Raw genomic sequence first — 15,751 nt, forward strand, 5'->3', positions numbered from 1 at the left:
CCATTTAAGGTCAATTAGGATTATAGAAAAAATTGGAGTCCGGTTCAACAGGACTGGATTTTCCTTTTCTTTTTAGTTTTCAAAGTCAACAGGAGAAAAAGTCTTGTTGGCTTCGAAATGCGTTGAGATTGAGATTAAAACCATCAATATTTTACCCTGAACTAGTCTGGATCGTCATTTATACAGCAGCTCGGATGGTATCCACAAATTTTTTCAGCCTCTGACACGAAAAGACTTAGAGTGAGGCTTTATTCCATACTTGCCCACTCTTCTGTGATATTCAAATAGCTCCTGAGAAAAGGCAAGACTACCCAGCCTCCAGAAAAAGAGTAATTCTGGAAGTTTTTTTTTCTGTGCCCAAGGAAGAGTGAATCATAAGGTATTGTCCAAGTGTCATTGTTGTTACTCTCTGATAACCAGGAGCTAGAAAGAAGTTCTGCAGCTGTTCACATAGTACAGAAAATAAGGGCACTAATCCAAATGTCCTGAAACAAAATAACATCACTAGATTTGACGATCGTCAGATCGGTGGGGGTACGACTTGGCACCCCACTATTCAGTTATTAGTCACTGCTGCTGAAAAACAGAGAACTGCTTATATTCTCCAAATACGAGATGATCTGCCGTACCAAGCAGAGGTGACTACACATTGAACAGAGCTAGGCTGCACCAGCTACATTCAGTGTTTACATCCGTCCACCCTATCTGATAGTAAAGATCCTGAAGGTCAGACCCCAACTGATTGTCTATTCTTATGATAGTTCATGATAGTTCACCAAAATTACATGCATAGACAACCCCTTTAATGGTTAATTCACATATAGCAGATTAGATTGAGATGTTTTGGCCAAATGTTTCATTCATGGGAATAGGATTTGCAGCCATCCATGTGTTTGATGCCAAAACAACTTCAGAAGGAAGGAATGGACTTTCAGTCGCAGAATTTGCATAGATCCCAAGAGAATCATTACTTTCCTAGAATATTTTAAGCAGATCTGTCACCAGATCTCACAATACATTGTGTACATTATTAGTAGTTCATTTCAACCTGATGAGGCTTTGGTACTTACCATGAAAATTGACATCAGAATGGGTGTATAATTCTTACATTAAACTGTGCAATTTAGGAGTTCGTTGGACTTACAAAATACTCATTTTTTATATTTGGCAGGTAAACATTTACAAATGTTTGTATAGTCATTCAGTAATATCCAGAGTGTACAAATAAGTTTTTTTCAAGTTTTAGCTTAGACTGGTTTCACGTGTCCAATATTCACAGTCCAAGTATGGACCGACTGCCGGTAACAAAGTCGACAAGCTCATAGGCATATATGAGGCTGCTGAGCTTAGTTCAGGAGACCAACGGGCACTCCAAACACTGTAGTCTGTACTGTGAATACAGTGGCATGTAAAAGTTTGGGCAGCCCTGGTCAAAATGACTTATTGTGAACACTTAAGCAAGTTGAAGATGAAATGATCTCTAAAAGGCCTAAAGTTTAAGATGACAAATTTTCTTTTATATTTTGGGCAAATATATATATATATACACACACATACATACACTGCTCAAAAGAAATAAAGGGAACACTTAAACAACAGAATATAACTCCAAGTAAATCAAACTTCTGTGAAATCAAACAGTCCACTTAGGAATCAACACTGATTGACAATCAATTTCACATGCTGTTGTGCAAATGGAATAGACAACAGATGGAAATTATGGGCAATTATCAAGACACCCTCAATAAAGGAGTGGTTCTGCAGGTGGGGACCACAGACCACATCTCAGTACCAATGCTCTGTGGCTGATGTTTTGGTCACTTTTGAAGGTTGGTTGTGCTTTCACACTCGTGGTAGCATGAGACGGATTCTACAGCCCACACAAGTGGCTCAGGTAGTGCAGCTCATGCAGGATGGTACATCAATGTGAGCTGCGGTAAGAAGGTTTACTGTGTCTGTCAGCGTAATGTCCAGAGGCTGGAGGCGCTACCAGGAGACAGGCCAGTACACCAGGAGACGTGGAGGGGGCCGTAGGAGGGCAACAACTCAGCAGCAGGACCGCTACCTCCGCCTTTGTGCAAGGAGGAACAACAGAAGCACTGCCAGAGCCCTGCAAAATGACCTCCAGCAGGCCACTAAAGTGCATGTGTCTGCACAAACGATTAAAAACCGACTCCATGAGGATGGTCTGAGTGCCCAATGTCCACAGATGGGGGTTGTGCTCACAGCCCAACACCGTGCAGGATGCTTGACATTTGCCACAGAACACCAGGATTGGCAAATTCGACACTGGCGCCCTGTGCTCTTCACAGATGAAAGCAGATTCACACTGAGCACATGTGGCAGACGTGACAGAGTCTGGAGACGCCGTGGAGAGCGATCTGCTGCCTGCAACATCCTTCAGCATGACTGGTTTGGCAGTGGTCCAAAGAAAATGAAGAGGAGCAGCATTCAGTCCAGGTGAATAAATGTGCAGAAGTTTATTTTCCCATGAAAATATACAACGTTTTGATCATCACATGGTCTTTTTCAAGTACCATGTGATGGTTGAAACGTTGTATATTTTCATGGCGAAATAAACTTCTGCACATTTCTTCACCTGGAATGGATGCTGCTCCTCTTCATTTTCTTTGGATGTCTGATGTCCAATTGGGTCTTTGGACTTTGAGCGTGCATCTCCTTGATCCTGGAAGTGCTGTCAGCTACTTTTCTGTGGTTTGGCAGTGGGTCAGTAATGGTGTGGGGTGGAAATTCTTTGGAGGGCTGCACAGCCCTCCATGTGCTTGCCAGAGGTAGCCTGACTGTCATTAGGTACTGAGATGAGATCCTCAGACCCCTTGTGAGACCATATGCTGGTGCAGTTGGCCCTGGGATCCTCCTAATGCAGGAAAATGCCATGCCTGATGTGGCTGGAGTGTGCCAGCAGTTCCTGCAAGATGAAGGCATTGAAGCTATGGACTGGCCCGCCTGTTCTCCAGACCTGAATCCGACTGAGCACATCTGGGACATCATGTCTCACTCCATCCACCAACGTCAAGTTGCACCACAGACTGTCCAGGAGTTGGCTGATGCTTTAGTCCAGGTCTGGGAGGAGGATCCCTCAGGAGACCCTCCGCCGCCTCATCAGGAGCATGCCCAGGCGTTGTACAGTAGGGAGGTCATACAGGCACGTGGAGGCCACGCACAATAGTGAGCCTCATTTTGACTTGTTTTAAGGACATTACATTCCACTTTAATGTTGTGTGCGACTCTAAATCTAGGCCTCTCTTCGTTAATAAATTTGATCTCCATTGATGATTTTTGTGTGATTTTGTTGTCAGCACATTCAACTTTGTACAGAACAAAGTATTCAATGAGAATATTTCATTCATTCAGATCTAAGATGTGTTATTTGAGTGTTCCCTTTATTTTTTGAGCAATATATATATTTTAAGGTAGCGCTGTCATTCAAGGCTGGGGACACTCGCTTGGCAGCCAATAAATCACATCCGGCACAGGTTTCTTAACATAACTCCAACAGTCCATGCGGTTTATTAGGCATCATAAACCAGGAATAGCAACAGAAAGTTCATATAAACAGCATAGCGTTCATGACAGAGCTTCACTCTGCTTATCCTGTGGTCACACAGGTTGTGCAATGTCCAATACACAGCACTCTCTAGTCTCAGAGTTATTTCCACTGTCCGGGTTTACCTCATGGCTGCTTCAGCTCACTGCAGACATTCATTCCCTCCAGGGAACTCTCACACACACGTCTCACGTGTACAGGACGGCAGACCCATCTTCCTTCAAATCGGTCTCACGTCAGCCCAGACGAGACCTTTCATACGGACCAGCATTCACCCATGTGACCTACCCTGGCCACCTTATATGGTCCGTAGCCACGCCCACCGGGTCACATGGCTATGACCTCATCACAGATCCTACAAGCATTCATACATTCTTTACTATGGCGTTCTAGCCACACCCCTGTGTGGATTTGTAGGTAGCCCTCCCTAACCCATTGGCACGAAACCTCAGCAGTATCACTGCTGATCAACACATACACAAGTCTTCATCTCAAGGCCACCCACCTTGAGATACATTACGATCATTCAGCATTATACACATATCAGGACACAGGAAATGCTTATACGCATGTCCTAGGATACCCACACAGCGCCCCCTAGTGGACACAGTGGTCACTACACCACAATATATATATATAAATGTCATTTAAAAAAAAAAAAATCAAAAAGAAAATTGAGCTCTCTTGATGATTTGTTTGCTCAGATAACTTTGACCAAGGTTTCAGACTTAAGGGGGTTTTACACTAAGCGATATCGCTAGCAATATCGCTAAAACGTCACCGGTTTTGTGCGGTGATCGCGCGAGATCGGGCGGCTCCATTTCTCGTCGTCAGCTTCCTGCTGGGCTTCCTGCTGTGACGACGAGCGACGCTGGATGCGGGCGGGAGGACGTCAGGATCGCTGTGTGTGAAAGGTGAGTATCGTGCGCTGCGTCGCTGCTGCATCGCTGTGAGGTCTGCCTGTGTGACAGCTCACTAGCGATCATTTAGCGATGCACCAGTGATCCTGACCGGGTCGGATCGCTCGTCGGATCGCTGGTGCATCGCTAAATGTAAAAGGGCCTTTAAATAGCCTGTTAGGGCTATGACTTGTTTACTTTTGTCTTTAGGAAAGGCCAGGTGATGCAAATGTCCCAGCTTTATTAAAACACAGCCTCCTCTATCCTTGTGCCAAAAAACAGCAGCCATGGGTTCTTCTAAGCAACTGCCTAGCACTCTGAAAATGAAAATAGTGGAGGCCCACAAAGCAGGAAAGGCTATAATAAAAAAGCTAAACTTTTTAAAGTTACCCTTTCCTCAGCTCAAAATATAATTTAGAAATGGCAGTTAGCAGGAATAGTGAAGGTCAAGATAATGTCTGAAAGACCAAGCAAAATTTCAGTGAGAGCTACTCATAGGATTTCTAGAGAAGGAAATCAAAATCCCTGTTTGACTGCAAAAGATCTTCAGAAAGATTTAGCAGACTCTGGAGCTGTGGCAAATTGTTAAACTCTTCAGAGACACCTGCACAAATATGGCCTTTATGGAAGAGTGATCAGAAGAAAACCTCTCCTGCGTCCTCACCATAAATTTCAACAACAGAAGTATGCAAAAGGACATCTAAACAAGCCTGATGAGGTTAAAATAGAACTATGTGGCCACAATGATCAAAGGTATGTGTGGAGAAGAAAGGGCACAGAATTTCAGGAAAAGTACATCTCGTCAACCATTAAGCATTGTGTGGGTCAATCATACTTTGAGATTGTGTTTCAGCCAATGGCACAAGAAACATTTCATGGGTAGAGGGGAAGAATGGATTTCAACACATTCTTGATGTAAACATTACACCATCTGTAAAAAAGCTGACGTTAATAAGAAGAATGGTTCTACAAATGGATAATGATCCTAAACACACGTCAAAATCCACAATAGACGACCTCAAAAGGTGCAAGCTGAAGGTTTTACAATGGCCCTCACAGTCCCCTAATCTGAACAGCATTGAAAATCTGTACTTAAACCTCAAAATAGCAGAGGATGCAAGATGACCCAGGAATCTCACAGAACTGGAAGAATTTTCCAAGGAAGAATGGATGAAAATGCCTCAAACAGGAATTGTTAGGCTGGCTACAAAAAGCGTTTCCAAGCAGTGATACTTTCAAAAGGGGGTGCTACTAGGTAAAACCGTGCAGTGTGCCTAAACTTTTGCAACCAGGTCACTAAAAAGCAAATTGTTCAAATTATAAAGGATTTCTTTGGCACCTACATGCACAAATTTTCCAAAAATGTTTTTATTTTCCCCATATGTTCAGGATGTTTACCGCAGAGATTTTTTTTTCTTTTAAATAAATGCATGTATATTGGGGAAAAAAAACAAACAAAACATTTTTTTCAATTGGGTTTAATTAAAAATTTTACAACGTTTGACTTTTAAAGGCTACTTTGTTTATCTGCATATTCATCATTGATGTGTTCTTTGGTCATAAATCAGCTGACAGGAGCTCAGAAAAAGACAGATAAAAGAGTTAGGTACTCTACATCTGGTCTGTCAGAACGAGCTCACTGAAGAATTCCAAGTAAACCCATTCTGCATCCATCAATAGACAATGCAATACAGAGGTAGAAAAAGCAAACAGTGCCACATTTTTAATTAAACCCAATTACAAGAAAACAAAAATTGTCCTCAAGCGGACAACCCCTCCTTCTCTTATATAAACTAAGTTATCCCACACTTGTCTTCTTGTAGCTTAGTACAAGGGTAGAACAATACCTGTGGAGTTAGGAGGCAGTCGTAGGGACTGGAACATATTATTATCTTAGTACGCCTAAGACACTCGGCTAGCACAAGAATATGCTCGGATAATGCCTTATCTGAGCACATTTGCTCGTCACTACTACGCTCCTCAAAAACTGCTGAGTAAAATTTTTGTTGGATCCCAGATTGGACAAAAATAATACATCAAAAAAGTCAACGCAAAGGAACATAATAATGCAACAGTAAAATGACCAGGGCTTACGTATTGACTTCAGCCATCTAGAATCATAGAATCGTAGAGTTGGAAGGGACCTCCTGGGCCATCTGGTCCAACCCCCTGCTCAAAGCAGGATTCGCTAAATCATCCCAGAAAGATGTCTGTCCAGCCTCTGTTTGAAGACTTCCATTGAAGGAGAACTCACCACTTCTCGTGGCAGCTTGTTCCACTCATTGATCACTCTAACTGTCAAAAAGTTTTTTCTAATATCTAATCTGTGTCTCCTCCCATTCAGTTTCATCCCATTGCTTCTAGTCTTTCCTTGTGCAAATGAGAATAAAGTTGATCCTTCTACAATGTGACAGCCCTTTAGATCTCAACAACTATGTATCAATATTCTGTGTGGCACGACTAACAATTCGCGTGGCTCAGTAGGGCTGCAATTAGGCTCGGACTGGCCGACAGGAGAATAGGAAAATCCTCTGGTGGGCCCCTATGCCAGAGTAAGCCACTTATACCCAACATGAGCAGTTATTGGTCAATACATTAATTCACTGTGTACAGACAAAAGCAAGATCTCATCATTTATTCAACAAATTACCTAGTTTACAAGCAAATTTGTGAAAGAGGGTAACAAAATATTTGCATGAAGCTAAACAGAGGGCCCCCCCAAGTCAATGTTACTGGAGGGCCCTTGCCACCCCAGTCCGACACTGGCTGCAATGCAGAGCTACAGACAACTTGCATGGAGCAGCATAGGTCTAAGGACAGGTGAATTGCACAAGGTCAGATTATCCATCATTCGGGCCAGCTTGCAAAATTAAAAAATAACAAAACCATTCAACTTAGTAGGATGGAAGCTTACTGCCCCACCATGCAGGAACCTTCCCTCCAACTATGGACTATTAACTAAACTAATTGTCCCCCCGGCACTCCTGCCAGCCCGCAGGATACAGACCACACTGTCCTTTACCCTTTTTTCGGGGCCCTGATCACAGCATCAGCAGATGTCTACCTATCCTCTGCTGATACATTGTTTTATTAGAACATCCTCACCTGGAAACATGCACAGTTCTGTGTTCGGAATGATACTTTGTTCCAAATAGGTCAATACTAAGATATAATATGTATCTAAAAACAACCAAACAACATCTGCACTAGGGCTGAATTTCCTCCTGGATTCTGCTCCATTGCAGTCCTTGTCTTGGCTGTCACTGCAGCACTCCTAAAGAACTGCAGTCCTACCACAAGTCTGGGCCCTTGTACACAAATCAGACCTAGTGCCAAAAAAATACTGTCACCCATTGTAACATATTTGATGAGGATTGCATATCATTACACGTCGTTAATGCAAAAAAAAAAAAAAAAATTACAAAAATGCAAAATTGTGACATTATCTCATAGTTTCCTATGTGGGCATGAAAGTAATATTGTAGCATGCAGATGGCAGAGATAAAGTCTCCAGGCTTTGTCCATAGGGAAGGCACAGGAAACAGACATGAGCTTGCCCTCCCCTGATGCCAGCAGCAATGATGTGGTGGATACTCACAGACATATGGCTGTAGGTGCAGATCTTATGATGGGAAGATGCCTGGATGCCCTGCACTCATGCTGGCCACTTCATCAGACCCAGCACACAGAGGGGGGAGCTGATAATGCCTCTGTGCACAGATCAGGCTGCTTAACTTTGGATGCCAGGGCCGGGAGCAAACCAGTTCTTTGTCATTATCCTGGAAAAAAAAAGAAAAAAAACACCTCTCCAGAATACTAAATTGTCATGGGCTGAAACTGACGCAAATATGAACCAACCGGGTGCTTGGATGCTTTTAAGGACGCTCCTCCCTAATGAGCTACTGCAACCGGTTTACCAAGCAGCAGGATGGGAGTGGGGGGGGATTCCGGGTATTGTGCATGTTATATCCTCTAAATGTCACCGAAATGTCTCATTTATCAAATGGGAAGAAGCCATGGAAATGAAGCAGCCAATAGGATCACAAGCCGTGGTGTGAGAGCAGCCTTATATATCAGAGCTGCTGCTGCATGCTGAGACTGGGAACTTGGCAGTGCAACCTTAAATATCAGACCTGTGAACACAGCACTACCTTAAATATCTGTGCAATTATTGGATACGATGTGTATAGACACTGGCGGACACAGACAGAAAAGGGCCCTGTGCAGTCCAATATCTCATCATCATGCACAATTCCACCTGCTTTGGAGGTGGTGGTGGCCCCCTTCACTTCTTGGGCACCAATGATATGTCAGCCCCTGTGTATAGGTGCTATTGTGTCACTGATGCAGCCGCATACTGCTACATCTACATGTGACGGTGCTACCTTAAGAGATGTGTGCTGCTTCTATAGCGTGTATGTATAGATGGGGCAGTCACTGTTTGCTATAGCAGGTGCCGTGCTTAACCATTTGTGCAGTTCCTCATATGTTGTAGCTAGTGCACGTTATAGTGGCATGCAAAAGTTTGGATACCCTTGATTAATCATTGTTACTGTGAACAATTAAGCAAGTCGAAGATTAAATGATCTCTAAAAGGCTTAAAGATAAAGATGACACATTTTTTGCCTAAAATACAAATGAATGTATCATCCCATTGTCCTTTCTGCAATTGTTAAAATATAACAAGGACCAAGGAGATCTCTAAACACCACCATGAAGATCAAGGAGATATCCAAACAACACCATGAAGACCAAGAAGATCTCCAAACAACACCATGAAGACCAAGGAGATCTCCAAACAAGTGAGGGACAAAGTTATTGAGAAGTACAAGTCACGGATGGGTCATAAAAATATCTCAATCTCCGATGATGCCCCGCAGCACCATCAAATCCATTATCATCAAAGGGAAAGAACATGGTACCACAATAAACCTGCCCAGAGAGAACCTGCCACCAAAACTCTCAGCCCAGGAAAGGAGGGCATTAATCAGTGACACAGCAGAGAGACCAAGGTAACCCTGAAGAATTTGCAGAATTCCCTGAGACTGGATTATCTATCCATACGACCACAATTAGCCGTACACTCCATAGAGGTGACCTTTACGAAAGAGTGAGCAGAAAAAAGCCTTTTCTTACACACAAAAATTGTAAGGCTCATTTTGAGTTTTCCAAAAGATGTGGAAGACTCCCCAAATGTATGGAGGAAGGTGTTGTGGTCAGAGGAGATCAAAGTTGAACTTTTTTTGGCCAGCAAGGTAAACGCTATTTCTGGCGCCAAACCAACACATTACCCAAAGGACACCATCCTCACCGTGAAACATGATGGTGGAAGCATCATACTGTGGGGATGTTTTTCTGCAGCAAGGACAGGAAAAATGGTGAGAATAAAGGGGAAGATGCATGATGTAAAATACAGGGATATTCTTGAGTAATACCTTCTTCAGTCTGGCAGTGATTTGATACTGGGACAGAGGTTCACCTTCAAACAAGACAATGAACCATAGCATACTGATAGAGCAACTGTAACGGGTTTACCGTGACATAGAGGAGCCAGGAGACTGCAGCGTCTGATTTCTCCTACTCCTGCACTGGCTAGAAGCATTGCAACTTCTTATTAAATGGTGTAAATTTATTTTGGCAGCGCAGGGGTTAATATGCTCTGTTGAGATCTCCTGAAGCCACTCCCATCTCTTATATAATCTGGGCCCTGGCTAGCACTCATTGTCAGAGTTAGGCTTTGATGCATGGCTGGAGGTTGTTGGCTATTATTGGAGATGGCGTTTGGTGGATTTATCTGTTACTGTTGCTAGGTTATCAGTGTGTGTCATAATTCCCTTTCTTTTCCTACTTAACTCAATCTTCCACTCCCCGATGCATTCCTCAGTTGTCTGAGTGAGTATATTTGTATGTTTGGTATTTTTTGTTACCCCTGTTCGTATTACCTTGTTAGTCTGGTTGGTGTATTACAGTACACTACTACTCCCCTCTTCCCTGGATGGGGAAAGGGTACAGACTGAAGGTGGATTCAGGAGCTAAGGCAAGGTAGCGGCCCTGGCGTCTTCACCATCAGAAGTAATCCGAGGAACAAGGCGAGCTAGGGCGTTAAACATGTAAATGTTTTGGAGTTGCCGAGTCACAGCCCAGACTTTAATGCAAATGTGAAACTGTGCCAAGACTTGAAGATTGCTGTTCACCAGAGGAAACCATCTAACTTGAAGGAGCTCGAGCAGGTTTCCTTGAGGAATGGGCAAAAATTCCAGTGGCAAGATGTGGAAAGCTCATAGAGACTTATCCAAAGTGACTTGCAACTCTAACTGCCGAAAAAGGATGCTCTGCAAAGTACTGAATTGAATAGTTATGCACAGTGAAGCTTTCAGTTATTTTGTCCTATTTGTCGTTGCTTCACACAAAGAAAAAAAGAATTCCAAATATTCACAGTTGTAGGCATGTTCTTTACATGAACGGATGCAAACTCTAAAAAATTCAAGGTTGTGAGGTAGCAAAACAGGAAAAATATCAAGGGGTTGAATACATTTGCAACTCACTGTATTAAGAAAAATGTGGATTTCTTGGGAATAAGGCTATGTGCCCACATTGCGGAAATTCTGCGGAAATGTCCGCAGCATTTCTGCAAGTCCCTGCTGTGGGTTAAACGCATGCGGAATTCTCATGCATTTTCCCGCAAAACACAAGCGTTTTGGAAGCGTTTTTAGCTTGCACTCTCCAAACAATTTGAAGCATCGCTTGGAAAGGTGATTGACAGGTTGGCCGCACTTGTCAAGCATAATGTTTGACAAGTGTGACCACCTTTTTACTATTGAGGCTGCCTATGCAGAATCAATAGTAAAAGATAGAATGTAAAAAATAATGAAAAGATAAAAAATAGGGATATACTCACCTTCTGGCAGCCCCCGGCCCTCAGCGACGCTGCCAGCAAGCTCCGTTCCCAGGGATGCTTTGCGAGAATCACCTCAGATGACGTAGCGGTCACGCGACCATGACGTCATCTGGGGTGATTCGCGCAAAGCATCCCTGAGACCGGAAGATGCTGGCAGCGTGCCTGAGAGGCGGGAGAGCTCCGGGGGGCATCAGAAGGTAAGAATATCCAGATTTTGTATTGTAATTCTATTTTTTACAGGGATATGGTACCCAGGGCATGGAGGACAGTCTCCTCTCCTCCACACCGTGGGTACCATCCGCACATGAAGCGCTCACTTTACACATGGTGGGCATAGCCACATGCGTAAAGTGAGCGTTTCAATGCAATCCTATGCAGAAATAATGGACATGCTACGGATTTTACCACTATACGCATGGGGATGCGTTTGCGAGAAAAAAGAGGCAAAAACGCTTAAAAAACGCAACGTGGGCACACAGCCTAAGACATCGGATTGCAGATATCAAGATATCATTTTATTCAGCTTCCTATGACCTGCACGCCCATATAGATATAGGAGGGTTGATCCTACTGACAGATCCTTTTAAAAGAAAAATGATCAACTTATAATATCTGTGAGATGATAACAAAAGGCAGTGGGAGACACTTTGTGGTTTGCAATCATTTTTTGCCAGCAATAAAAGTTACAATTTGAGTTAAAAAAAAAAAAAAATATATAGCATTTACTTGTGACATCTGACACATTGTTCTCTCACTTGTATCTAAAAAAGGACACTGCTATGATTTGGGCCAGATGTATGATTGCAGTGGTTTTCCTCTACTGAATAACATCTACTAAAGAGGATCCATCACCAATGTGGGGCTGCCGGTTTTATTTAATAAGACAGCGGGCCCCAGAATACTGATTTGTTTGCAATATAATCCAGGGCCCGATTTTCTACACCATGTAGTAGCAGCTGCACAGTGGAATAATTTTTTATTTTTTTTTTTCTCCATGATGGAGATATTAGCAAAGTATTTGGCACCAGATGAGTTAACTATTGTTAAGTCTGAGTGGGTGTGATCAGATAACTCACACAAGGAGAAGTACAGGATTCTGGTGATAACACCCACTTGGACTTAAAAATTAACTCATTATATATAAAACCTTTGATTGCTAATATCTCGACAATGGAGAGGTAAAAGTGCAAAAAAAAAAAAAAAAAACCAACGTAAAATTTGTTGAAAAGGTTCTCCCACATAACAGAAATCCCCATATACTTACTACCCTGACCAGCACTGTGCCAGCAATATTATGTCACATGATCACTGCAGCCTATCAGCAGCCACTGACCGACTTCAGCACTCAGAGTTCCACTAGATGTACATATGAAGGCTGCAGGCGATCAGCGGGCACTGATTGGCAGAAGATGTGTGACTGCAGGTATGTGATTTGCAGTGGTGTAACTACTAGAGTCCGATGGGCCTGGTGCAAGATTAGAACCTGTTGGTCAGATATATGGGCCCATGTAGAGTTCTAAATCATATAGGGACATACAAGTTGCACCCCCTCCCCCATTATGTAGTAATGTCCCCCATCTTGGGCACATCCTGGTATATATGCCCCCATCCTGGTATATGTGTGCCCATCCTGACCCCATCCTGGTATATGTGTCCCCCATTCGGGCATATATGTTCCCCATCCTGGTATATATCGTCTCCCATCCTGACCTCATACTAGTATATGTGTCCCCCATTCTGCTATACATGTGCCCATCCTTGTATACACAGTGCCTTGCAAAAGCATTCGGCCCCCTGGAACTTTTGAACCTTTTCCCACATATCATGCTTCAAACATAAAGATACCAAATGTAAATATTTGGTGAAGAATGAACAAGTGGGACACAATTGTGAAGTTGAACGAAATTTATTGGTTTTTTAAAATTTTGTGGAAATTCAAAAACTGAAAAGTACGGCATGCAATATTATTCAGCCCCTTTAATTTAATACTTTGTTGCACCACCTCTTGCTGCGATTACAGCTGCAAGTCGCTTGGGGTATGTCTCTATCAGTTTTGTACATCGAGAGACTGAAATTTTTGCCCATTCTTCCTTGGCAAACAGCTTGAGCTCAGTGAGGTTTGATGGAGATCGATTGTGAACAGCAGTTTTCAGCTCTTTCCACAGATTCTCGATTGGATTCAGGTCTGGACTTTGACTTGGCCATTCTAACACCTGGATACGTTTATTTGTGAACCATTCCATTGTAGATTTTGCTTTATGTTTGGGATCATTGTCTTATTGGAAGACAAATCTCCGTCCCAGTCTCAGGTATTTTGCAGACTCCAACAGGTTTTCTTCAAGAATGGTCCTGTATTTGGCTCCATCCATCTTCCCATCAATTTTAACCATCTTCCCTGTCCCTGCTGAAGGAAAGCAGGCCCAAACCATGATGCTGCCACCACCATGTTTGACTGTGGGGATGGTGTGTTCAGGGTAATGAGCTGTGTTGCCTTTAAGCCAAACATATCGTTTGTCATTGTTGCCAAAAAGTTCGATTTTGGTTTCATCTGACCAGAGCACTTTCTTCCACGTTTGGTGTGTCTCCCAGGTGGCTTGTTGCAAACTTTAAACGACACTTTTTATGGATATCTTTGAGAAATGGCTTTCTTCTTGCCACTCTTCCATAAAGGCCAGATTTGTGCAGTGTACAACTGATTGTTGTCCTATGGACAGACTGTCCCACCTCAGCTGTAGATCTCTGCAGTTCATCCAGAGTGATCATGGGCCTCTTGGCTGCATCTCTGATCAGTCTTCTCCTTGTTTGAGATGAAAGTTTAGAGGGACGGTCGGGTCTTGGTAGATTTGCAGTGGTATGATACTTCTTCCATTTCAATATGATCGCTTGCACAGTGCTCCTGGGGATGTTTAAAGTTTTGGAAATCATTTTGTATCTAAATCCGGCTTTAAACTTCTTCACAACAGTATCACGGATCTGCCTGTTGTGTTCCTTGGTCTTCATGATGCTCTCTGTGCTTCATACAGAACCATGAGATTATCACAGAGCAGGTGTATTTATACGGAGACTTGATTACACACAGGTGGATATTTATCATCATTAGTTATTTAGGACAACATTGGATCATTCAGAGATCCACAATGAACTTCTGGAGTGAGTTTGCTGCACTGAAAGTAAAGGGGAAGAATAATATTGCACGCCCCACTTTTCAGTTTTTGAATTTCCACAAAAATTTAAAATAAACAATAAATTTCGTTCAACTTCACAATTGTGTCCCACTTGTTGTTGATTCTTCACCAAAAAATTACATTTGGTATCTTTATGTTTGAAGCATGATATGTGGCAAAAGGTTGAAAAGTTCCGGGGAGCCGAATACATTCGCAAGGCACTGTATGTGCCCATCCTGGCCCCATCCCGGTATATATGTCCCCCATCATGGTATATATGTCCCCATCCTGACCTCATCCTGGTATATATGTCCCCCATTCTGCCGATGTTCTTTAATACAGAGAAAAATAATTATTATACTCACCTTATCCCGCCGGCAGCTGACATCACCGTGCAAGTGACGGGAGTGCATGACGTCACTGCCATGCATTCCCAGACACATACACACCGATGTCAGCTGCTGGACTTTGATTAGCCGGCAGCATGTGGTGCAGCACACAAACCCAAAGATGCACATCCAGCTGAAGTTTGTGCTGGCATCAGCAGACCCCTCATCTGCACGGGCTTGGTCACAAGCAGACTAGTCGGGTGCAGCCTAGCTCAACACAAGTGAATTGAGCGAAGCTCGGCAAGACTAGTCGAAATGTGGCCAGAAGTATGCAAATCACATACAAGTGGTCATGCTCCTACCGTTCCCGGCGGCACAGTGACGATTCACAAGTCTGAAGGGACATACAATGACTGCAGACTTGTAGCCTAAGGCTGGACAACCCCTATAATGGGCCACATTTGATAAATATGGAGTAATCCAGGAACCAGGGCATCAGACGGCCACTTCTTTTAATGGCTTGATAATGGCTCCATGTGGACGAAATGTTTTGTGTTTTTTTTTTCCTGTGCCAATCGTTTCCAAAGGAGGATCTCTGGTGCCCTGACGGAGCTGGAGTGATTTGGCACAGGTTATGACACACTTAATAAATATGGGTCTATACTTTCCGGAGGGTCGTGCATTATTTTTTTCTTTTTTTTACATATTGTAGATCACAATATTACAAAATATTATTGATGTGACTGTAGTGGCAAAGTTACCAGGATCACTTATCACTAATTATATTCTCCTTTCTCATGAGTGGTCAGTAGCAGCTCCAGAGCCGGACCGGGTTGGCCAAGACCCACCAGTAACATGGATTCTTGGGGACCGCTGTTCGGTTACATGTAAAA

General features: G+C 43.1%; 1 protein-coding gene across 2 annotated transcripts in view; it reads right to left on the minus strand.

Moving 5' to 3' along the window:
- KLHL17 (kelch like family member 17) overlaps positions 1–15,751 on the minus strand; it is a 102,826-nt gene that overhangs the window by 86,297 nt on the left and 778 nt on the right. Inside the window, exon 1 of one of the 2 annotated variants that reach the window (XM_073585346.1) lies at positions 8,066–8,345. The exons of the other annotated variant lie outside the window; for it this stretch is intronic. Coding sequence (XP_073441447.1) covers positions 8,066–8,071 — 6 coding nt within the window. The 5' untranslated portion in view covers positions 8,072–8,345. Of the gene's footprint in view, positions 1–8,065; positions 8,346–15,751 lie in introns of those variants that run through there. 2 annotated transcript variants of the gene reach the window in all.

Source organism: Dendrobates tinctorius, unplaced genomic scaffold, assembly GCF_039654945.1.
Source record: "Dendrobates tinctorius isolate UK_male_01 unplaced genomic scaffold, ASM3965494v1 ptg000086l, whole genome shotgun sequence".
NCBI classification, from domain to species: Eukaryota; Metazoa; Chordata; class Amphibia; order Anura; family Dendrobatidae; genus Dendrobates; species Dendrobates tinctorius.